The sequence below is a fragment of the Siphateles boraxobius genome, unplaced genomic scaffold (assembly GCF_051911475.1).
Source record: "Siphateles boraxobius isolate OS27281-9 unplaced genomic scaffold, OSU_SipBor_1 173, whole genome shotgun sequence".
Taxonomy (NCBI): Eukaryota; Metazoa; Chordata; class Actinopteri; order Cypriniformes; family Leuciscidae; genus Siphateles; species Siphateles boraxobius.
The window spans coordinates 205,463-232,500 of record NW_027508781.1 but is presented as its reverse complement, the minus strand read 5'-3'; the positions used below and the strand labels follow the sequence as shown (position 1 = coordinate 232,500).

At 40.7% G+C, this 27,038-nt stretch overlaps 1 protein-coding gene across 2 annotated transcripts in view; it reads left to right on the top strand.

Moving 5' to 3' along the window:
- Positions 1–27,038, top strand: part of epha10 (EPH receptor A10) — a 220,522-nt gene that overhangs the window by 161,295 nt on the left and 32,189 nt on the right. For both annotated transcript variants that reach the window (XM_077232540.1, XM_077232541.1), the window contains exons 7-8: positions 173–452; positions 2,071–2,179. In XM_077232540.1, coding sequence (XP_077088655.1) covers positions 173–452; positions 2,071–2,179 — 389 coding nt within the window. The remainder of the gene's footprint in view (positions 1–172; positions 453–2,070; positions 2,180–27,038) is intronic.

The window sequence follows — 27,038 nt, the reverse complement described above, 5'->3', positions numbered from 1 at the left end:
TTGCTGAGGCACAGAAGCTAAGTCAGACCAGATGTGCTTTTATCCTTTCCCGCCTGTGACGCTCTCTCTCGTCATTGGACTAAAAGCATCATCGCCGCAGTGAAAATTCTGGGGTATAAATCTATAAATGTTTATAATTTCATGAACTGATTGGCGGTTATTGTTCCTTCAGGACCAGAAGGATCAGAGTTACTCCACGGTGAAGACGGCCGCCACCAGAATCAGCGTCAACAACCTGAAACCGGGAACCACTTACGTGTTCCTAATCCGCACCTGCTCCAGCCCAGTGCGCGCTTCTCTCTCTTCATCTCCTCTCTCCTCCTCCTCTTCATCCTCCTCTTCCTCTCCTCTCTCCTCTTCCTCCTCTTCTTCCTCTTCATCCTCCTCTTCTCCTCCTCCGCTGGACTACGGGTTGTTCAGTTCACCACTGGAGCTTCAGACGCTGGGAGAACGTGAGTGTGTGTTTAATGTTAGTACACAAAACATGCTGGCTTTACTGTGAAACAATGGCATTGCAAAGTGCAAATGCTTGCTGTCATCTTTAATTAAAGAGCACGCATTCATATTGAATGAACACTTCGAAAGGAAACGCACATGTGACCTCGTCCTGCTCCTTTATTTTTTGCGTGCAAACTACTATTTGAACAGCTTTAGATTATGCAGGACAAAGCTGGCCTGTTTGCTGCCTGCTGGAAAACCATTTGGACTGAATGAGTCTCTTTCCAGGTCCTCTGCTTTTGCTCCTGACAGCTTGGAGTTTTTCACAAATGCAAAATCCTTTGCTAGGTTGAAAATGGTTAATCAGATCTTTTCAGAATCAAACTTGTATGCTAGCCTTAAGTGGATGTTATGGAGTAACTTAAGATAGAGTATGTTTTTTGTGTGTTATTAGTGTTATAAATAGTACTGCTAATTTTACAATAAATTTTAAATATTTTTTATATTTTTTGTAGTTAGTGTGTTTAACATTCAGAAAAGAAAAATAAATATGTATTTGTGATCGGTACTCATAGCATACATTTGAATAAAACTAAAAGAAATAGGACTTATATTTCATATACACTAACTTTTTAATAGTTTTGGTTCAGTAAGATTTTTTATGAAGTAATTTTTTTATTTAAAATAAATGCTCTTCTTTTGAACTTTCTATTCATCAAATAATCCTGAAAAATAAAATCTATGACAGTTTCTACAAAAATCTGAACTGTTTTCAACACTGATAATAATCATAAATGTTTCTTGAGCATCAAATCATCATATTATAGTGATTTCTGAAGGATCATGTGACACTGAAGTCTGGAGTAATGATGCTGAAAATTCAGCTTTGATCACAGGAATAAATTACACTTTACTATATATTCACATAGAAAACAGCTGATTTACATTGGAATAATATTTCACTTTATTTACTGTATTTTTGATCAAATAAATAAGCAGAAGAGATTCTTTCAGAAACATTACACAATATCGACCCGAGTAAAGTATTTATTTAACATATACATTTATATAAACAAATAAATTAAGGCTCACTTTCACAAAAAAATGAAAGATAAATTTTTATAAATTACAAAACATTACTTGTGGGTGATATTTCATTTGTTGAGTTTCAATGATAATGAAATATCACCAAACAAAGAGTGTAAAAAACGTTACTTTTCTTAAATCTTCCTTCAGGGTTTGACTTTTAAAATAAATTACCATAAATAGGCTTTTCCTCCATTATTTACTGATGCACAACTAGGGATCATCTGTTCATTTGAAAGTCAAAGTGTTTTAGTAACTGTAAATAGTGTCTCTGTGTCCAGATGGATGGAGTGGTAACATCCGGAGGAAAGTTGCAACTTTTTAACTCCCAAAAATGTATTCCCATTAGGATCCTATCAAAATAAATAAGGAATGAGATCAAAGATCAATCTTCTTGTCAAGCTCTAGTGCTTTTAGAGTTCTGATAATGACCTGTGCCATCATGAATACTAACACAATCTTCTTTTTGTCTTTGTGTGTGTGTGTGTGTGTGTGTGTGTGTGTGTGTGTGTGTGTGTGTGTGTGTGTGTGTGTGTGTGTGCGCAGTGGCTCTGGCCTCTAGTGAACAGAGTCCAGTAGTGATCATCGTGGTGGTTTCTCTGGCTGCCCTCATCATGTTACTTACTCTCGGAGTCGGATTGCTGATCTGGAGAAGGTAAAAACTTCCCTTTACAGAGACTGAAGGCCCGTTCACACCAAGAACCATAACTATAACCATAACTATATCAGCATTCACACCAAGAACCATAACTATAACCATAACTATATCAGCATTCACACCAAGAACCATAGTTATAACAATAACTATATCAGCATTCACACCAAGAACCATAACTATAACCATAACTATATCAGCGTCACACCAAGAACCATAACTATAACAATAACTATATCAGCATTCACACCAAGAACCATAACTATAACAATAACTATATCAGCGTCACACCAAGAACCATAACTATAACCATAACTATATCAGCATCACACCAAGAACCATAACTATAACAATAACTATATCAGCATTCACACCAAGAACCATAACTATAACAATAACTATATCAGCGTCACACCAAGAACCATAACTATAACAATAACTATATCAGCGTCACACCAAGAACTATAACTATAACCATAACTATATCAGCATCACACCAAGAACCATAACTATAACAATAACTATATCAGCATTCACACCAAGAACCAAAACTATAACAATAACTATATCAGCGTCACACCAAGAACCATAACTATAACCATAACTATATCAGCGTCACACCAAGAACCATTACTATAACCATAACTATATCAGCGTCACACCAAGAACCATAACTATAACCATAACTATATCAGCGTCACACCAAGAACCATAACTATAACAATAACTATATCAGCGTCACACCAAGAACCATAACTATAACAATAACTATATCCGTATTCACACCAAGAACCATAACTATAACCATAACTCTATCAGCGTCACACCAAGAACCATAACTATAACAATAACTATATCAGCGTCACACCAAGAACCATAACTATAACGATAACTATATCAGCGTCACACCAAGAACCATAACTATAAACATAACTCTATCAGCGTCACTCCAAGAACCATAACTATAACGATAACTATATCAGCATTCACACCAAGAACCATAACTATAACGATAACTATATCAGCGTCACACCAAGAACCATAACTATAAACATAACTCTATCAGCGTCACTCCAAGAACCATAACTATAACGATAACTATATCAGCATTCACACCAAGAACCATAACTATAACGATAACTATATCAGCGTCACACCAAGAACCATAACTATAACCATAACCATATCAGCGTCACACCAAGAACCATAACTATAACCATAACTATATCAGCATCACACCAAGAACCATAACTATAACAATAACTATATCAGCATTCACACCAAGAACCATAACTATAACAATAACTATATCAGCATTCACACCAAGAACCATAATTATAACAATAACTATATCAGCATTCACACCAAGAACCATAGCTATAACAATAACTATATCAGCATCACACCAAGAACCATAACTATAACCATAACTATATTAGCATCACACCAAGAACCATAACTATAACAATAACTATATCAGCATTCACACCAAGAACCATAACTATAACAATAACTATATTAGCGTCACACCAAGAACCATAACTATAACCATAACTATATCAGCGTCACACCAAGAACCATTACTATAACCATAACTATATCAGCGTCACACCAGGAACCATAACTATAACCATAACTATATCAGCGTCACACCAAGAACCATAACTATAACCATAACTATATCAGTGACACACCAAAAACCATAGTTATAACAATAACTATATCAGCATTCACACCAAGAACCATAACTATAACCATAACTATATCAGCGTCACACTAAGAACCATAATTTTAACCATAACTATATCAGCGTCACACCAAGAACCATAACTATAACAATAACTATATCAGCATTCACACCAAGAACCATAACTATAACAATAACTATATCAGCGTCACACCAAGAACCATAACTATAACCATAACTATATCAGCGTCACACCAAGAACCATAACTATAACTATATCCACTTTCACACCAAGAACCATAACTATAACAATAACTATATCAGCGTAACACCAAGAACCATAACTATAACAATAACTATATCAGCGTCACACCAAGAACCATAACTATAACAATAACTATATCCGTATTCACACCAAGAACCATAACTATAACAATAACTCTATCAGCGTCACACCAAGAACCATAACTTTAATGATAACTATATCAGCATTCACACCAAGAACCATAACTATAACGATAACTATATCAGCGTCACACCAAGAACCATAACTATAAACATAACTCTATCAGCGTCACTCCAAGAACCATAACTATAACGATAACTATATCAGCATTCACACCAAGAACCATAACTATAACCATAACCATATCAGCGTCACACCAAGAACCGTAACTATAACAATAACTATATCAGCGTCACTCCTAGAACGCTATCAACATTCACACCAAGAACCATAACTATAACCATAACTATATCAGCGTCACACCAAAAACCATAACTATAACCATAACTGTCAGCGTTACACCAAGAACCATAACTATAACGATAACTATATCAGCATTCACACCAAGAACCATAATTATAACCATAACTATATCAGCATTCACACCAAGAACCATAACTATAACAATAACTATATCAGCATTCACAACAAGAACCATAACTAACAATAACTATATCAGCATTCACCACAAGAACCATAATTATAACCATAACTATATCAGCGTCACACCAAAAACCATAACTATAACCATAACCATGTCAGCGTCACACCAAGAACCATAATTATAACCATAACTATATCAGCATTCACACCAAGAACCATAACTATAACAATAACTATATCAGCATTCACAACAAGAACCATAACTATAACCATAACTATATCAGCATTCACACCAAGAACCATAACTATAACAATAACTATATCAGCCTCACACCAAGAACCATAACTATAACCATAACTATATCAGCATCACACCAAGAACCATAACAATAACCATAACTATATCAGCATTCACACCAAAAACCATAACTATAACGATAACTCTATCAGCGTCACACCAAGAACCATAATTATAACCAGAACTATATCAGCATTCACACCAAGAACCATAACTATAACAATAACTATATCAGCATTCACAACAAGACCCATAACTATAACAATAACTATATCAGCATTCACAACAAAAACCATAACTATAACGATAACTATATCAGCATCACACCAAGAACCATAACTATAACCATAACTATATCAGCATTCACACCAAGAACCATAACTATAACGATAACTATATCAGCATTCACACCAAGAACCATAATTATAACCATAACTATATCAGCATTCACACCAAGAACCATAATTATAACCATGACTATATCAGCATTCACACCAAGAACCATAACTATAACAATAACTATATCAGCATTCACAACAAGAACCATAACTATAACAATAACTATTTCAGCATTCACAACAAGAACTATAATTATAACCATAACTATATCAGCATTCACACCAAGAACCATAATTATAACAATAACTATATCAGCATTCACACCAAGAACCATAACTATAACCATAACTATATCAGTGTCACACCAAGAACCATAACTATAACCATAACTGTATCAGCGTCACACCAAGAACCATAACTATAACCATAACTATATCAGCGTCACACCAAGAACCATAACTATAACGATAACTATATCAGCATTCACACCAAGAACCATAACTATAACCATAACTATATCAGCGTCACACCAAGAACCATAACTATAACAATAACTATATCAGCATTCACAGCAAGAACCATAACTATAACAATAACTATATCAGCGTCACACCAAGAACCATAACTATAACCATAACTATATCAGCATTCACACCAAGAACCATAACTATAACCATAACTATATCAGCGTCACACCAAGAACCAAAACTATAACCATAACTATATCAGCGTCACATCAAGAACCATAACTATAACCATAACTATATCAGCGTCACACCAAGAACCATAACTATAACAATAACTATATCAGCATTCACACCAAGACCCATGACTATAACCATAACTATATCAGCGTCACACCAAGACCCATAACTATAACAATAACTATTTCAGCATTCACAACAAGAACTATAATTATAACCATAACTATATCAGCATTCACACCAAGAACCATAATTATAACAATAACTATATCAGCATTCACACCAAGAACCATAACTATAACCATAACTATATCAGTGTCACACCAAGAACCATAACTATAACCATAACTGTATCAGCGTCACACCAAGAACCATAACTATAACCATAACTATATCAGCGTCACACCAAGAACCATAACTATAACGATAACTATATCAGCATTCACACCAAGAACCATAACTATAACCATAACTATATCAGCGTCACACCAAGAACCATAACTATAACAATAACTATATCAGCATTCACAGCAAGAACCATAACTATAACAATAACTATATCAGCATCACACCAAGAACCATAACTATAACCATAACTATATCAGCATTCACACCAAGAACCATAACTATAACCATACCTATTTCAGTGTCACACCAAGAACCATAACTATAACCATAACTATATCAGCGTCACATCAAGAACCATAACTATAACCATAACTATATCAGCGTCACACCAAGAACCATAACTATAACAATAACTATATCAGCATTCACACCAAGACCCATGACTATAACCATAACTATATCAGCGTCACACCAAGACCCATAACTATAACAATAACTAAATCAGCGTCACACCAAGAACCATAACTATAACCATAACTATATCAGCATTCACACCAAGAACCATAACTATAACCATAACTATTTCAGTGTCACACCAAGAACCATAACTATAACCATAACTATATCAGCGTCACATCAAGAACCATAACTATAACCATAACTATATCAGCGTCACACCAAGAACCATAACTATAACAATAACTTTATCAGCATTCACACCAAGAACCATTACTATAACCATAACTATATCAGCATTCACAACAAGAACCATAACTATAACAATAACTATATCAGCGTCACACCAAGAACCATAATTATAACCATAACTATATCAGCGTCACACCAAGAACCATAATTATAACCATAACTATATCAGCGTCACACCAAGACCCATAACTATAACAATAACTATATCAGCGTCACACCAATAACCATAATTATAACAATAACTATATCAGGATTCACACCAAGAACCATAACTATAATCATAACTATATCAGCATTACACCAAGAACCATAACTATAACAATAACTATATCAGCATTCACACCAAGAACCATAACTATAACCATATCAGCGTCACACCAAGAATCATAACTATAAAAATAACTATATCAGTGTCACACCAAGAACCATAACTATAACAATAACTATATCAGCGTCACACCAAGAACCATAACTATAACCATAACTATATCAGCATTCACACCAAGAACCATAACTATAACCATAACTATATCAGCATTCACACCAAGAACCATAACTATAACCATAAGTATATCAGCGTCACACCAAGAACCATAACTATAACCATAACTATATCAGCGTCACACCAAGAACCATAACTATAACCATAACTATATCAGCGTCACACCAAGAACCATAATTATAACCAATACTATATCAGCATCACACCAAGAACCATAATTATTACCATAATTATATCAGCGTCACACCAAGAACCATAATTATAACCATTACTATGTCAGCGTCACACCAAGAACCATAATTATAACCATACCTATATCAGCGTCACACCAAGAACCATAATTACAACCATAACTATATCAGCATTCACACCAAGAACCATAACTATAACAATAACTATATCAGCGTCACACCAAGAAACATAACTATAACAATAACTATATCAGCATTCACACCAAGAACCATAACTATAACAATAACTATATCAGCGTCACACCAAGAACCATAACTATATCAGCATTTACACCAAGAACCATAACTATAGAACTATAACAGTTCTATAACAACTATAACAATATAGTTCTGGTTATTATAAGCGCTGCAGTTTTGTCGTCTGTCTCTTTAAATGCTGGAGCACTTTTTAAAGCAGGACGGATTCTGATTGGCTGTCAATGTTTTATCAGCTGGGAAAAAAAAATATTCTGAAAGTTATTCCAATGATATCGTTTCTCTGTGCCGTTATCATACTTAGAATGATTTTTATAACTCTAATGTTATTATTATAGTTATCGTCCTCTGTGTGAACGGGCCTTTACTCCTCACATGCTTTCCGCCTACATCTCTTTATGATTTTTTATTTTTTGCACAATTTAAAAATATTTAAAAAATAAAAAGAATAGAATAGAATTTATATACAGTTCAGGGGGGAGAAGCTTGTTTAAAACCTCAAAAAAGTCATGCTCCTTCTTTAGTAAATGTATCTTGATTTAAGAATGTTTAGATATTTGTGCTTGAAAACGAGACAGAAACACTGAGGAAGAACATGATATTTTGCACATGTATGTGTTTACATTCTTTACATGTTCATTTTGTTTTCGGATGAACTATCCCTTTAACTGAAATAGGATACGATAGAGTTTCTCCTGACAGTCGCGTCAGTTGAAGTGTTTTCTGGGTCTGTGGTGTGTGTGAAATCCTCCATCAGAATGAAGGATAACAGATTCAGTGTCGTCCGTCTGCACACACTCACCCGTCATCCCACAGGATCCTCTCTCGTTCTGAAGAGCACAATCCCTTCGTTTGCTCGTTTGGCGGGCAATCCAGTGAGGTGTGTGTGTGTGTCTGTGTGTGTGTCTGTGTCTGTGTGTGTGTCTGTGTGTGTGTCTGTGTGTGTGTCTGTGTCTGTGTCTGTGTCTGTGTCTGTGTCTGTGTGTGTGGAAAGACTGCGTCTCCCAGCAGGGAAATATATCTCTCTCAATGATGTCATACACACAGTATGCAAAAAAATATGAATGAAAGCATGTATGCAGTACGTGAAGAATGTGTGTTTTCCTCAGTGGGAGAAAGACAAGCCGTGTTTTCTTGCAGTCTTGAGACTGATTCAATGATCCTTTCATGGCGTGTTTTACTGCCATGTTAAAATCAGAGTTTGGCCTGTAGAAAGTGTTTATGCCAAGCAAGGTATGATGGGAATTTGAAAGATTCACATAATTAATATGACTTGTATGATTTTTATTCTTGTATTTTTTACTTCATTCTAAACATTTTACTACTTCGATCTAGTAATTATATGACCTTATTGTCATCATATTTTAATTTTTTCTCAGACAATTACTATTTTATTCTCTTAATGACTTTGATTTGATCTAATAATGACTGTTATTTTGACTTTATTTTTAAAATATATAACATTGTTCATTCTTTATTATTGTAATATGACATAATTGACTTATCGAAATATTACTGCTTTCATCTCTTATGGACTTTTTTGTCATCTTGACTATTTTGAAATTGATACAACTCTATTAGCATAAGACTTATTAATATTTCTACTTTCACCTCATATTGTAATTTTGCCCTTTTCCCAAAAATTATTACTATTTTCATCTTATAATGAATTTGTGATTTTGACAGTTTTCTAAATATTGATACTACATCTTCATCTCTTCTCTTCACTCCTTCAACTCTTCTCTTCACTCCTTCATCTCTTCTCTTCACTCCTTCAACTCTTCTCTTCACTCCTTCATCTCTTCTCTTCACTCCTCCATCTCTTCTCTTCACCCCTTCATATCTTCTCTCCTCTTCACTCCTCTTCTCTTCTCTCCTCTCCATCTCTTCTCTCCTCTTCACTCCTTCATCTCTTCTCTCCTCTTCACTCCTTCATCTCTTCTCTCCTCTTCATTCATTCATCTCTTCTCTTCACTCCTTCATCTCTTCTCTTCTCTCCTCTTCACTCCTTCATCTCTTATCTCCTCTTCACTCATTCATCTCTTCTCTTCACTCCTTCATCTCTTCTCTTCACTCCTTCAACTCTTCTCTTCACTCCTTCATCTCTTCTCTTCACTCCTTCAACTCTTCTCTTCACTCCTTCATCTCTTCTCTTCACTCCTCCATCTCTTCTCTTCACCCCTTCATATCTTCTCTCCTCTTCACTCCTCTTCTCTTCTCTCCTCTCCATCTCTTCTCTTCACTCCTTCATCTCTTCTCTCCTCTTCACTCCTTCATCCATTCTCTCCTCTTCACTCATTCATCTCTTCTCTTCACTCCTTCAACTCTTCTCTTCACTCCTTCATCTCTTCTCTTCACTCCTTCAACTCTTCTCTTCACTCCTCCATCTCTTCTCTTCACCCCTTCATATCTTCACTCCTCTTCTCTTCTCTCCTCTCCATCTCTTCTCCTCTTCACTCCTTCATCTCTTCTCTCCTCTTCACTCCTTCATCTCTTCTCTCCTCTTCATTCATTTATCTCTTCTCTTCACTCCTTCATCTCTTCTCTTCACTCCTTCATCTCCTCTCTTCACTCCATCTCTTCTCTTCACTCCTTCATCTCTTCTCTCCTCTTCACTCCTTCATCTCTTCTCTCCTCTTCTCTCATTCATCTCTTCTCTTCACTCCTTCATCTCTTCTCTTCACTCCTTCAACTCTTCTCTTCATTCCTTTATCTCTTCTATTCACTCCTTCAACTCTTCTCTTCACTCCTTCATCTCTTCTCGTCACTCCTCCATCTCTTCTCTTCACCCCTTCATGCCTTCTCTCCTCTTCACTCCTCTTCTCTTCTCTCCTCTCCATCTCTTCACTCCTTCATCTCTTCTCTTCACTCCTTCATCTCTTCTCTTCACTCCTTCATCTCTTCTCTCCTCTTCACTCCTTCATCTCTTCTCTTCACTCCTTCATCTCTTCTCTTCACTCCTTCATCTCTTCTCTCCTCTTGACTCCTTCATCTCTTCTCTCCTCTTCACTCATTCATCTCTTCTCTTCACTCCTTCAACTCTTCTTTTCACTCCTTCATCTCTTCTCTTCACTCCTTCAACTCTTTTCTTCACTCCATCTCTTCTCTTCACTCCTCCATCTCTTCTTTCCTCTTCACTCCTTCATCTCTTCTCTCCTCTTCACTCCTTCATCTATTCTCTTCACTCCTTCAACTCTTCTCTTCACTCCTTCATCTCTTCTCTTCACTCCTTCAACTCTTCTCTTCACTCATTCATCTCTTCTCTTCACTCCTCCATCTCTTCTCTCCTGTTCACTCCTTCATCTCTTCTCTCCTCTTCACTCATTCATCTCTTCTCTTCACTCCTTCAACTCTTCTCTTCACTCCATCTCTTCTCTTCACTCCTTCAACTCTTCTCTTCACTCCATCTCTTCTCTTCACTCCTTCATCTCTTCTCTCCTCTTCACTCCTTCTTCTCTTCTCTCCTCTTCACTCCTTCATCTCTTCTCTTCACTCCTTCATCTCTTCTCTCCTCTTCACTCCTTCATCTCTTCTCTCCTCTTCACTCATTCATCTATTCTCTTCACTCCTTCAACTCTTCTCTTCACTCCTTCATCTCTTCTCTTCACTCCTTCAACTCTTCTCTTCACTCATTCATCTCTTCTCTTCACTCCTCCATCTCTTCTCTCCTGTTCGCTCCTTCATCTCTTCTCTCCTCTTCACTCATTCATCTCTTCTCTTCACTCCTTCAACTCTTCTCTTCAATCCATCTCTTCTCTTCACTCCTTCAACTCTTCTCTTCACTCCTTCATCTCTTCTCTTCACTCCTTCAACTCTTCTCTCCTGTTCACTCCTTCATCTCTTCTCTCCTCTTCACTCCTTCGTCTCTTCTCTTCACTCCTTCAACTCTTCTCTTCACTCCTTCATCTCTTCTCTTCACTCCTTCATCTCTTCTCTTCACTCCTTCATCTCTTCTCTTCACTCCTTCATCTCTTCTCTCCTCTCCACTCCTTCATCTCTTCTCTCCTCTTCACTCCTTCATCTCTTCTCTTCACTCCTTCATCTCTTCTCTCCTCTTCACTCCTTCATCTCTTCTCTTCACTCCTTCAACTCTTCTCTTCACTCCTTCAACTCTTCTCTTCACTCCTTCATCTCTTCTCTTCACTCCTTCAACTCTTCTTTTCACTCCTTCATCTCTTCTCTTCACTCCTTCAACTCTTCTCTTCACTCCTTCATCTCTTCTCTTCACTCCTCCATCTTTTCTCTTCACCCCTTCATATCTTCTCTTCACTCCATCTCTTCTCTTCACTCCTTCATCTCTTCTCTCCTCTTCACTCCTTCTTCTCTTCTCTCCTCTTCACTCCTTCATCTCTTCTCTTCACTCCTTCATCTCTTATCTCCTCTTCACTCCTTCATCTCTTCTCTCCTCTTCACTCATTCAGATCTTCACTCCTCTTCTTTTTTCTCCTCTCCATCTCTTCTCTCCTCTTCACTCCTTCATCTCTTCTCTTCACTCCTTCAACCCTTCTCTTCACTCCTTCATCTCTTCTCTTCATTCCTTCATCTCTTCTCTTCACTCCTTCAACTTTTCTTTATCACACCTTCATCTCTTCTCTTCACTCCTTCAACTCTTCTCTTCACTCCTTCATCTCTTCTCTTCACTCCTTCAACTCTTCTCTTCACTCCTTCATCTCTTCTCTTCACTCCTTCAACTCTTCTCTTCACTCCTTCATCTCTTCTCTTCACTCCTCCATCTCTTCTCTTCACCCCTTCATATCTTCTCTCCTCTTCACTCCTCTTCTCTTCTCTCCTCTCCATCTCTTCTCTCCTCTTCACTCCTTCATCTCTTCTCTCCTCTTCACTCCATCTCTTCTCTTCACTCCTTCATCTCTTCTCTCCTCTTCACTCCTTCATCTCTTCTCTCCTCTTCATTCATTCATCTCTTCTCTTCACTCCTTCATCTCTTCTCTCCTCTTCATTCATTCATCTCTTCTCTTCACTCCTTCATCTCTTCTCTTCACTCATCTCTTCTCTTCACTCCTTCATCTCTTCTCTCCTCTTCACTCATAAATCTCTTCTCTTCACTCCTTCATCTCTTCTCTTCACTCCTTCAACTCTTCACTTCACTCCTTCATCTCCTCTTCACTCCTTCAACTCTTCTCTTCACTCCTTCATCTCTTCTCTTCACTCCTCCATCTCTTCTCTTCACTCCTTCATCTCTTCTCTCCTCTTGACTCCTTCATCTCTTCTCTCCTCTTCACTCATTCATCTCTTCTCTTCACTCCTTCAACTCTTCTCTTCACTCCTTCAACTCTTTTCTTCACTCCTTCTTCTCTTCACTCCTCCATCTCTTCTTTCCTCTTCACTCCTTCATCTCTTCTCTCCTCTTCACTCATTCATCTATTCTCTTCACTCCTTCAACTCTTCTCTTCACTCCTTCATCTCTTCTCTTCACTCTTTCATCTCTTCTCTTCACTCATTCATCTCTTCTCTTCACTCCTCCATCTCTTCTCTCCTCTTCGCTCCTTCATCTCTTCTCTCCTCTTCACTCCTTCAACCCTTCTCTTCACTCCATCTCTTCTCTTCACTCCTTCAACTCTTCTCTTCACTCCTTCATCTCTTCTCTTCACTCCTTCAACTCTTCTCTCCTGTTCACTCCTTCATCTCTTCTCTCCTCTTCACTCCTTCATCTCTTCTCTTCACTCCTTCAACTCTTCTCTCCTGTTCACTCCTTCATCTCTTCTCTCCTCTTCACTCCTTCATCTCTTCTCTCCTCTTCACTCCTTCATCTCTTCTCTTCACTCCTTCATCTCTTCTCTCCTCTTCACTCCTTCATCTCTTCTCTCCTCTTCACTCATTCATCTATTCTCTTCACTCCTTCATCTCTTCTTTTCATTCCTTCATCTCTTCTCTTCACTCCTTCAACTCTTCTCTTCACACCTTCAACTCTTCTCTTCACTCCTTCAACTCTTCTCTTCACTCCTTCATCTCTTCTCTCCTCTTCACTCCTTCATCTCTTCTCTTCACTCCTTCATCTCTTCTCTCCTCTTCACTCATTCAGATCTTCACTCCTCTTATTTTTTCTCCTCTCCATCTCTTCTCTCCTCTTCACTCCTTCATCTCTTCTCTTCACTCCTTCAACCCTTCTCTTCACTCCTTCATCTCTTCTCTTCATTCCTTCATCTCTTCTCTTCACTCCTTCAACTTTTCATTATCACACCTTCATCTCTTCTCTTCACTCCTTCATCTCTTCTCTTCACTCCTTCAACTCTTCTCTTCACTCCTTCATCTCTTCTCTTCACTCCTCTATCTCTTCTCTTCACCCCTTCATATCTTCTCTCCTCTTCACTCCTCTTCTCTTCTCTCCAGTCCATCTCTTCTCTCCTCTTCACTCCTTCATCTCTTCTCTCCTCTTCACTCCTCCATCTCTTCTCTTCACTCCTTCATCTCTTCTCTCCTCTTGACTCCTTCATCTCTTCTCTCCTCTTCACTCATTCATCTCTTCTCTTCACTCCTTCAACTCTTCTCTTCACTCCTTCAACTCTTTTCTTCACTCCTTCTTCTCTTCACTCCTCCATCTCTTCTTTCCTCTTCACTCCTTCATCTCTTCTCTCCTCTTCACTCATTCATCTATTCTCTTCACTCCTTCAACTCTTCTCTTCACTCCTTCATCTCTTCTCTTCACTCTTTCATCTCTTCTCTTCACTCATTCATCTCTTCTCTTCACTCCTCCATCTCTTCTCTCCTGTTCGCTCCTTCATCTCTTCTCTCCTCTTCACTCCTTCAACTCTTCTCTTCACTCCATCTCTTCTCTTCACTCCTTCAACTCTTCTCTTCACTCCTTCATCTCTTCTCTTCACTCCTTCAACTCTTCTCTCCTGTTCACTCCTTCATCTCTTCTCTCCTCTTCACTCCTTCATCTCTTCTCTTCACTCCTTCAACTCTTCTCTCCTGTTCACTCCTTCATCTCTTCTCTCCTCTTCACTCCTTCATCTCTTCTCTCCTCTTCACTCCTTCATCTCTTCTCTTCACTCCTTCATCTCTTCTCTCCTCTTCACTCCTTCATCTCTTCTCTCCTCTTCACTCATTCATCTATTCTCTTCACTCCTTCATCTCTTCTCTTCATTCCTTCATCTCTTCTCTTCACTCCTTCAACTCTTCTCTTCACACCTTCAACTCTTCTCTTCACTCCTTCAACTCTTCTCTTCACTCCTTCATCTCTTCTCTCCTCTTCACTCCTTCATCTCTTCTCTTCACTCCTTCATCTCTTCTCTCCTCTTCACTCATTCAGATCTTCACTCCTCTTCTTTTTTCTCCTCTCCATCTCTTCTCTCCTCTTCACTCCTTCATCTCTTCTCTTCACTCCTTCAACCCTTCTCTTCACTCCTTCATCTCTTCTCTTCATTCCTTCATCTCTTCTCTTCACTCCTTCAACTTTTCATTATCACACCTTCATCTCTTATCTTCACTCCTTCAACTCTTCTCTTCACTCCTTCATCTCTTCTCTTCACTCCTTCAACTCTTCTCTTCACTCCCTCATCTCTTCTCTTCACTCCTTCAACTCTTCTCTTCACTCCTTCATCTCTTCTCTTCACTCCTCTATCTCTTCTCTTCACCCCTTCATATCTTCTCTCCTCTTCACTCCTCTTCTCTTCTCTCCAGTCCATCTCTTCTCTCCTCTTCACTCCTTCATCTCTTCTCTCCTCTTCACTCCTTCATCTCTTCTCTTCACTCCTTCATCTCTTCTCTCCTCTTCACTCCTTCATCTCTTCTCTCCTCTTCATTCATTCATCTCTTCTCTTCACTCCTTCATCTCTTCTCTTCACTCATCTCTTCTCTTCACTCCTTCATCTCTTCTCTCCTCTTCACTCATTCATCTCTTCTCTTCACTCCTTCAACTCTTCTCTTCACTCCATCTCTTCTCTTCACTCCTTCAACTCTTCTCTTCACTCCTTCATCTCTTCTCTCCTCTTCACTCCTTCTTCTCTTCTCTCCTCTTCACTCCTTCTTCTCTTCTCTCCTCTTCACTCCTTCATCTCTTCTCTTCACTCCTTCATCTCTTCTCTCCTCTTCACTCCTTCATCTCTTCTCTCCTCTTCACTCATTCATCTATTCTCTTCACTCCTTCAACTCTTCTCTTCACTCCCTCATCTCTTCTCTTCACTCCTTCAACTCTTCTCTTCACTCATTCATCACTTCTCTTCACTCCTCCATCTCTTCTCTCCTGTTCGCTCCTTCATCTCTTCTCTCCTCTTCACTCATTCATCTCTTCTCTTCACTCCTTCAACTCTTCTCTTCAATCCATCTCTTCTCTTCACTCCTTCAACTCTTCTCTTCACTCCTTCATCTCTTCTCTTCACTCCTTCAACTCTTCTCTCCTGTTCACTCCTTCATCTCTTCTCTCCTCTTCACTCCTTCGTCTCTTCTCTTCACTCCTTCAACTCTTCTCTTCACTCCTTCATCTCTTCTCTTCACTCCTTCAACTCTTCTCTTCACTCCTTCATCTCTTCTCTTCACTCCTTCATCTCTTCTCTCCTCTCCACTCCTTCATCTCTTCTCTCCTCTTCACTCCTTCATCTCTTCTCTTCACTCCTTCATCTCTTCTCTCCTCTTCACTCCTTCATCTCTTCTCTTCACTCCTTCAACTCTTCTTTCACTCCTTCAACTCTTCTCTTCACTCCTTCATCTCTTCTCTTCACTCCTTCAACTCTTCTCTTCACTCCTTCATCTCTTCTCTTCACTCCTTCAACTCTTCTCTTCACTCCTTCATCTCTTCTCTTCACTCCTCCATCTTTCTCTTCACCCCTTCATATCTTCTCTTCACTCCATCTCTTCTCTTCACTCCTTCATCTCTTCTCTCCTCTTCACTCCTTCTTCTCTTCTCTCCTCTTCACTCCTTCATCTCTCTCTTCACTCCTTCATCTCTTCTCTCCTCTTCACTCCTTCATCTCTTCTCTTCACTCCTTCAACCCTTCTCTTCACTCCTTTATCTCTTCTCTTCATTCCTTCATCTCTTCTCTTCACTCATTCAACTTTTCTTTATCACACCTTCATCTCTTCTCTTCACTCCTTCAACTCTTCTCTTCACTCCTTCATCTCTTCTCTTCACTCCTTCAACTCTTCTCTTCACTCCTTCATCTCTTCTCTTCACTCCTTCAACTCTTCTCTTCACTCCTTCATCTCTTCTCTTCACTCCTCCATCTCTTCTCTTCACCCCTTCATATCTTCTCTCCTCTTCACTCCTCTTCTCTTCTCTCCTCTCCATCTCTTCTCTCCTCTTCACTCCTTCATCTCTTCTCTCCTCTTCACTCCATCTCTTCTCTTCACTCCTTCATCTCTTCTCTCCTCTTCACTCCTTCATCTCTTCTCTCCTCTTCATTCATTCATCTCTTCTCTTCACTCCTTCATCTCTTCTCTTCACTCATCTCTTCTCTTCACTCCTCTTTCTCTTCTCCCTCTTCACTCATAAATCTCTTCTCTTCACTCCTTCATCTCTTCTCTTCACTCCTTCAACTCTTCACTTCACTCATCATCTCTCTCTCTTCACTCCTTCAACTCGTCTCTTCACTCCTTCATCTCTTCTCTTCACTCCTCCATCTCTTCTCTTGACTCCTTTCATCTCTTCTCTCCTCTTGACTCCTTCATCTCTTCTCTCCTCTTCACTCATTCATCTCTTCTCTTCACTCCTTCAACTCTTCTTTTCACTCCTTCATCTCTTCTCTTCACTCCTTCAACTCTTTTCTTCACTCCTTCTTCTCTTCACTCCTCCATCTCTTCTTTCCTCTTCACTCCTTCATCTCTTATCTCCTCTTCACTCATTCATCTATTCTCTTCACTCCTTCAACTCTTCTCTTCACTCCTTCATCTCTTCTCTTCACTCTTTCATCTCTTCTCTTCACTCATTCATCTCTTCTCTTCACTCATCCATCTCTTCTCTCCTGTTCGCTCCTTCATCTCTTCTCTCCTCTTCACTCCTTCAACTCTTCTCTTCACTCCATCTCTCTCTTCACTCCTTCAACTCTTCTCTTCACTCCTTCATCTCTTCTCTTCACTCCTTCAACTCTTCTCTCCTGTTCACTCCTTCATCTCTTCTCTCCTCTTCACTCCTTCATCTCTTCTCTTCACTCCTTCAACTCTTCTCTCCTGTTCACTCCTTCATCTCTTCTCTCCTCTTCACTCCTTCATCTCTTCTCTCCTCTTCACTCCTTCATCTCTCCTCTTCACTCATTCATCTCTTCTCTCCTCTTCACTCATTCATCTATTCTCTTCACTCCTTCATCTCTTCTCTTCATTCCTTCATCTCTTCTCTTCACTCCTTCAACTCTTCTCTTCACACCTTCAACTCTTCTCTTCACTCCTTCAACTCTTCTCTTCACTCCTTCATCTCTTCTCTCCTCTTCACTCCTTCATCTCTTCTCTTCACTCCTTCATCTCTTCTCTCCTCTTCACTCCTTCATCTCTTCTCTCCTCTTCACTCATTCAGATCTTCACTCCTCTTCTTTTTTCTCCTCTCCATCTCTTCTCTCCTCTTCACTCCTTCATCTCTTCTCTTCACTCCTTCAACCCTTCCTTCACTCCTTCATCTCTTCTCTTCATTCCTTCATCTCTTCTCTTCACTCCTTCAACTTTTCTTTATCACACCTTCATTTCTTATCTTCACTCATTCATCTCTTCTCTTCACTCCTTCATCTCTTCTCTTCACTCCTTCAACTCTTCACTTCTCTTCTCTTCACTCCTTCAACTTTTCTCTTCACTCCTTAATCTCTTCTCTTCACTCCTCCATCTCTTCTCTTCACCCCTTCATATCTTCTCTTCTCTTCACTCCTCTTCTCTCCTCTCCATCTCTTCTCTCCTCTTCACTCCTTCCTCTCTTCTCTTCTCTTCACTCCTTCATCTCTTCTCTCCTCTTCACTCCTTCATCTCTTCTCTCCTCTTCACTCTTTCATCTCTTCTCTTCACTCCTTCATCTCTTCTCTCCTCTTGACTCCTTCATCTCTTCTCTCCTCTTCACTCATTCATCTCTTCTCTTCACTCCTTCAACTCTTCTTTTCACTCCTTCATCTCTTCTCTTCACTCCTTCAACTCTTCTCTTCACTCCTTCATCTCTTCTCTTCACTCCTTCATCTCTTCTCTTCACTCCTCCATCTCTTCTCTCCTCTTCACTCCTTCATCTCTTCTCTCCTCTTCACTCATTCATCTATTCTCTTCACTCCTTCAACTCTTCTCTCCTGTTCACTCCATCTCTTCTCTTCTCTTCACTCCTTCATCTCTTCTCTCCTCTTCACTCCTTCATCTCTTCTCTCCTCTTCACTCATTCATCTATTCTCTTCACTCCTTCATCTCTTCTCTTTATTCCTTCATCTCTTCTCTTCACTCCTTCAACTCTTCTCTTCACACCTTCATCTCTTCTCTTCACTCCTTCAACTCTTCTCTTCACTCCTCCATCTCTTCTCTTCACTCCTTCAACTCTTCTCTTCACTCCTTCATCTCTTCTCTTCACTCCTCCATCTCTTCTCTTCAACCCTTCATATCTTCTCTCCTCTTCACTCCTCTCCTCTTCTCTTCTCTCCTCTCCATCTCTTCTCTCCTCTTCACTCCTTCATCTCTTCTCTCCTCTTCATTCATTCATCTCTTCTCTTCACTCCTTCATCTCTTCTCTTCACTCATCTCTTCTCTTCACTCCTTCATCTCTTCTCTCCTCTTCACTCATTCATCTCTTCTCTTCACTCCTTCATCTCTTCTCTTCACTCCTTCAACTCTTCACTTCACTTCTTCATCTCTTCTCTTCACTCCTTCAACTTTTCTCTTCACTCCTTAATCTCTTCTCTTCACTCCTCCATCTCTTCTCTTCACCCCTTCATATCTTCTCTTCTCTTCACTCCTCTTCTCTCCTCTCCATCTCTTCTCTCCTCTTCACTCCTTCCTCTCTTCTCTTCTCTTCACTCCTTCATCTCTTCTCTTCACTCCTTCATCTCTTCTCTCCTCTTCACTCCTTCATCTCTTCTCTCCTCTTCACTCTTTCATCTCTTCTCTTCACTTCTTCATCTCTTCTCTCCTCTTGACTCCTTCATCTCTTCTCTCCTCTTCACTCATTCATCTCTTCTCTTCACTCCTTCAACTCTTCTTTTCACTCCTTCATCTCTTCTCTTCACTCCTTCAACTCTTCTCTTCACTCCTTCATCTCTTCTCTTCACTCCTCCAGCTCTTCTCTCCTCTTCACTCCTTCATCTCTTCTCTCCTCTTCTCTCATTCATCTATTCTCTTCACTCCTTCAACTCTTCTCTTCACTCTTTCATCTCTTCCCTTCACTCCTTCAACTCTTCTCTTCAGTCATTCATCTCTTCTCTCCTGTTTGCTCCATCTCTTCTCTCCTCTTCACTCATTCATCTCTTCTCTTCACTCCTTCAACTCTTCTCTTCACTCCTTCATCTCTTCTCTTCACTCCTTCATCTCTTCTCTTCACTCCTTCATCTCTTCTCTCCTCTTCACTCCTTCATCTCTTCTCTCCTCTTCACTCCTTCATCTCTTCTCTTCACTCCTTCATCTCTTCTCTCCTCTTCACTCCTTCATCTCTTCTCTTCACTCCTTCATCTCTTCTCTTCACTCCTTCAACTCTTCTCTCCTGTTCACTCCTTCATCTCTTCTCTACTCTTCACTCATTCATCTCTTCTCTTCACTCCTTCATCTCTTCTCTTCACTCCTTCATCTCTTCTCTTCACTCCTTCATCTCTTCTCTTCACTCCTTCATCTCTTCTCTCCTCTTCACTCCTTCATCTCTTCTCTTCACTCCTTCATCTCTTCTCTTCACTCCTTCATCTCTTCTCTTCACTCCTTCATCTCTTCTCTTCACTCCTTCAACTCTTCTCGTCACTCCTTCATCTCTTCTCTTCACTCCTTCAACTCTTCTCTTCACTCCATCTCTTCTCTTCACTCCTTCATCTCTTCTCTTCACTCCTTCAACTCTTCTCTTCACTCCTTCATCTCTTCTCTTCACTCCATCTCTTCTCTTCACTCCTTCATCTCTTCTCTTCACTCCTTCATCTCTTCTCTCTTCTTCACTCCTTCATCTCTTCTCTCCTCTTCACTCATTCATCTCTTCTCTTCACTCCTTCAACTCTTCCTTTCACTCCTTCATCTCTTCTCTTCACTCCTTCAACTCTTCTCTTCACTCCTTCATCCCTTCTCTTCACTCCTCCATCTCTTCTCTCCTCTTCACTCCTTCATCTCTTTCCTCTTCACTCATTCATCTCTTCTCTTCGCTCCTTCATCTCTTCTCTTCACTCCTTCATCTCTTCTGTTCACTCCTTCAACTCTTCTCTTCACTCCTTCATCTCTTCTCTTCACTCCTTCATCTCTTCTCTTCACTCCTTCGTCTTTTCTCTCCTTTTCACTCCTTCATATCTTCTCTTCACTCCTTCAACTCTTCACCTCACTCCTTCATATCTTCTCTTCACTCCTTAAACTCTTCTCTCCTCTTCACTCCTTCATCTCTTCTCTCCTCTTCACTCATTCAACTCTTCTCTTCACTCCGTCATCTCTTCTTTTCCCTTCACTCCTTCATCTCTTCTCTTCACTCCTTCATCTCTTCTCTCCTCTTCACTCATTCATCTCTTCTCTCCTCTTCTCTCATTCATCTCTTCTCTTCACTCCTTCATCTCTTCTCTTCACTCCTTCAACTCTTCCCTTCACTCCTTCATCTCTTCTCTTCACTCCTTCAACTCTTCTCTTCACTCCTTCATCTCTTCTCTTCACTCCTTCATCTCTTCTCTCCTCTTTACTCCTTCTCTTCTCTCCTCGTCACTCCTTCGTCTCTTCTCTCCTCTTCACTCCTTCATCTCTTCTCTCCTCTTCACTCATTTAACTCTTCTATTCACTCCTTCATCTCTTCTTTTCCCTTCACTCCTTCATCTCTTCTCTTCACTCCTTCATCTCTTCTCTCCTCTTCACTTCATCTCTTCGCTACTCTTCACTCCTTCATCTCTTCTCTCCTCTTCACTCCTTCATCTCTTCTCTCCTCTTCACTCATTCAACTCTTCTTTTCACTCCTTCATCTCTTCTCTTCAATCCTTCAACTCTTCTTCATTCCCTTCTAGTAGGGAGGTTAAGCCCAAAAAATAGACCTTTGACTTCAAGTCATGATGCAAAGGTCTCCTTTGATATGGAAGTACCTTAGGGTCATACAAATCAATTTATCCTAAGACACAAGTGAGATCACACTTTGTATCAGAAATAAACATGTTTTTTTCAAAAATGTCCGCCAATGCGCCGAAAATACTCTAGAGCCCATATCTTTGCTTCTGTTATCGCTATAATGACAAATTTGGTGTCAAAGTGTACATTTTTGGGGTCAAGGAATCCAATAAAATTGGTTTCAAGTTTAAAAAAAAAATAATTTTCCCCATACCATGACAATTGGGGTTAAATATGCACATTTCACATAAAAATTGTCATCAGAGTGACTTAACTTATCTTTTCATTCAAAAACTTTAATTTTGTATTTAAGCAGTGCCGCTACTTCTGTACATTACATTTGTCCTAAGTAGCATGGGATTTCGACCAGTCAGGAGTAGCCTATAGTATATCAGTTCCTGCAACAACACATCCCATCTGCACCAGGAGCTGTGACAGCTGTTGAAGGTCAGAGGTGACAGGTTAACACTTTGAGGTTAGTATGATTTTCTCATTAAATAGAAAAATGTTTTTAATGTTAGATAACTAATAAATAGCTAGCTAGTTGACTATGGAAAAAAAAACCTATGAGTGAAAACCTCTTTTCTCGAGAATACTGAAGCCTAAAATTATCCTTATAATTTTTATTAATTTAAAACACACTTGCTGCAGCTAGCAGACCTAGGCGAGGCAGCTTGCGCGCCTATTGGATGCTATGCGGCAACTGCTGCAACCTATCGAGGCACTGCACGTGACGTAAGCACCAATGAGTGGGCGTGTGGGCGAATGGGCGTGGCTTATGCCTATATAAGCCAGAGCTCGATAAGATGCTCCTTGGTTTTCATCGACTGAAGCGAAACCAGATGGTAGCACAAGCACGGCAGGGTTACGCAACACTCATTCCCTCTTCTAGAGAGAACTGAGGTTACATTAGTAACCGTGACATTCTCTTACGAGAGTACTCTCATGTTGCGTAAGCTAGCTTACGCTACGGGAATCCAATTTAAGATGCCGTGCGTGCTAAATCTACCACAACACTGACCCAAGAGCGAGCGCCCTGAGTTCATATGATATGGGGATATAAAAATGGGCAGCTAGACCTTTAGATCGGCCACCAAACGAAACAAATAGCTGTCCTGACCGTCTGAAAGCAGCCGAACGTTCCACGTAAATTCTAAGGGCCCTAACCAGGCAAAGGAGATTCACGTCAGACTCGCTGTCAGATCCGAAGAGAGAATGTCAGATTGAAGAGGCGGTGGTTCCAGTACCAGTCGGTCGCCTTCCAAGGTTTCAGAGCTGCGACGTATTTCTGATTGACCCTGAGGTGAAACAGATCGGAGGCCCAAGCTCGAGACGGCACTCGTGCTTTCAGCCACCACTGCGGTCGGCGCATGCGAAGCACACCCAGCTAGAGTACTGATGATGATGAGGCCATGAGGCCCAGCATTTTCTGAAATCTCTTGAGCGTGACTATAGTGTCGCAATGTTCAGAATGCGCTCTGGCGATAGTCGCGCTGTCATTGACAGCGAGTTCAGCTCTGTGCCCAGAAAGGATATATCCTGGCTGGGGGACAGCGAACTCCGAACCAATTGACTGTGAGACCAAGATTCTTGAGGTGTTTGAGTAATATGCTCCTGTGTTCTATGAGCTCTGAATGAGATCGAGCTAGAATCAGCCAATCGTCCAAATAGTTCAAAGCTTGTATGCCCTGAAAATTCAGGGGCGCGAGAGCAGCGTCCATGCACATCATAATATACAGGATGCCAGGGACAGGGCGAACGGTAGGATTGTGTATTGATATGCCTGGCCCTCGAAGGCGAATCTCAAAAATCGCCTGTGACGAGAGAATGTCAGACTCGCTGTCAGATCCACAGAGACTTGTGCTCTGAAAGGAGTGGCAAGTACTTTGGGGACATAATCATGTCTTGGTTTGAGGATGACCTTGGAGTCATTAGGCCCAAACTCAAGGCACGACGCGCTAACAGAAAGTGCGTGTAAGTCACCCACCAGCTTGACTGAGGCGATAGTCACCAGAAAGGCTGTTTTCAATGAGAGATACTTAAGGTCCACAGACGGTAGAGGTTCGAAAGGGGCACCCTTCATGGCCTCCAGGACCAAGGAAAGGTCCGAGGGGGGGCGAGGAGGGTTCATCCTTCTAGCTCCCCTGAGGAAGCGGACTACAAGGTCGTTCCTACACAGTGACTGGCCATGCGAATGTTTGACAAACGCAGCAATAGCCGCCACATATACCTTGAGCATGGATGGGGATCTACTCTTATCCAAGAGCTCCTGTAGGAAGGAGAGAACCTCCGACACCCCACAATCTTGTGGATCCAGGCTGCGAGCTGAGCACCAACCTGAGAACACTGACCACTTGGAAGCACAAAGCCGTCTAGTAGAGGGCGCTCTAGCTTGCGTAATCGTGTTTAACACTCCGTCGGGGAGACTGACGGGTACCCGTTGATAGCCCACACATGCAGAGCCCATAGCTTGGGTCGTGGGCGCCAAATCGTACCCCTGGCCTATGAGAGGAGATCTCTCCTCAACGGGACAGGCCACGGAGGCAAGCTCTGAAGCTGCATCCGCTCCGGAAACCAAGCTTGGTTTGGCCAGAACGGAGCTACTAGAAGTACACAGGAACCGTTCTCCCTTATACGCTTGATTACCTGTGGTAAGCATAGAGAGGGCGGCTGGGCCAGTGATGGGCCAGCGCGTCCTTGTTCTTTGTGAAGCATATTGGACACTGAGCGTTGTCTTGAGATGCAAAGAGGTCGACTTCTGCTGTGCCAAAGGTGTCCCACAACAGCTGAACTGTCTGAGGGTAGAGGGACCATTCCCCTGGGGGAACGTTGTCCCTGGACAGCCTGTCTGGACGCACATTAAGATTGCCTGGCACATGCGCCGCTCTCAGCGAGAGTAGGTTGCGCTGACCCCATACAAGGTTGCGTTCTGCCCATGCATGAAGGTTCCGTGATCTCAGACTGCCCTGGCGATTTATGTAGGAAGCCAAGGACAAGGACATGGTGGCCCTTTAGAAGGGGAAGGAAGAACCGCAAGGCGTTCTCGACCGCCTTCATCTCTAGACAGTTTATGTGCAAGCTCTTTTCTTGGCTTGACCACAGGCCAAAAGTCGGTCTGCCCTTATAGAGGGCGCCCCAGGCCGAATTGGAGGCGTCTGTTGAAACCACCATCAGTTTAAAGATTACTCCCAGGTTTACACCTGTCTGATACCAGTCGACCGCCTTCCAGGGCTCCAGAGCTGTGACACAGTTCTGAGTTACCATGAGACGTAAACGACCGGATGCCCATGCTCGACGCAGGACCCGCGTCTTCGGCCAGTGCTGTAAAGGGCGCATGCGAAGCAGACCTAAACGAAGAAATTATTAAGTTGTGAATGGACTGTGTGTTTCGCATGCGTTTTTTAATAAGAATTTGCATACTTCACCTCCAATTGTCATGTTAAGGACAACATTATTGTTTTTTAGTCTTGGAAACTATTTTATTGGACTCCTTGACCACAAAAATGTACCCGTTGATACCAAATTTGTCATTATAGCTATAACAGAAGCAAAGATATGGGCCTCTCAAGTATGGTCGGTGGCCATTTTTAAAAAATGTGCATATATAAGATACAAAATGTGATCTCACTTGTGTCTTAGGATAAAATTATTTCTATGGCCCTAAGGTATTTCCATACCAAAGGGGACCTTTGCATCATGACTTGAAGTCAAAAGTCACTTAACCTCCCTACTATTCACTCCTTCATCTCTTCTCTTCAATCCTTCATTTCTTCTCTTCACTCCTTCAACTCTTCTCTTCACTCCTTCATCTCTGCTCTGCTCTTCACTCCTTCATCTCTTCTCTTCACTCCATCTCTTCTCTTCACTCCTTCATATCTTCTCTCCTCTTCACTCCTTCATCTCTTCTCTCCTCTTCACTCATTCATCTCTTCTCTTCACTCCTTCATCTCTTCTCTCCTCTTCACTCCATCTCGTCTCTCCTCTTCACTCATTCAACTCTTCTCTTCACTCCATCTCTTCCCTTCACTCCTTCATCTCTTCCCTTCACTCCTTCAACTCTTCTCTTCACTCCTTCATCTTTTCTCTCCTCTTAACTCCATCTCCTATTCTCTTTCTCATCTCTCCTCTTCTCTTCACTCCTTCATCTCTTCTCTCCTCTTTACTCCTTCATTTCTTCTCTCCTCTTCACTCCTTCATCTCTTCTCTCCTCTTCACTCCATCTCTTCTCCTCTTCACTCATTCTTCTCTTCTCTTCACTCCTTCATCTCTTCTTTTCCCTTCACTCCTTCATCTCTTCTCTTCACTCCTTCAACTCTTCTTCATTCCCTTCACTCCTTCATCTCTTCTCTTCACTCCTTCAACTTCTCTTCACTCCTTCATCTTTTTTCTCCTCTTAACTCCATCTCTCCTATTCTCTTTCTCATCTCTGCTCTAAACTCCTTCTCTTCTCTCCTCTTCACTCCATCTCTTCTCTCCACTCCTTCATCTCTTCTCTCCTCTTCACTCCATCTCTTCTCTTCACTCCTTCATCTCTTCTTTCCTTCTCCTTCATCTCTTCTCTTCACTCCATCTCTTCTCTTCCCTTCACTCCTTCATCTCTTCTCTTCACTCCTTCAACTCTTCTCTTCACTCCTTTATCACTCCTCTTCACTCTTTCATCTCTCCTCTTCACTCCTTCATCTCTTCCCTTCACTCCTTCATCTCTTCTCTCCTTCAACTCTTCTCTTCACTCCTTCATCTCTCCTCTTAACTCCATCTCTTCTCTTCAA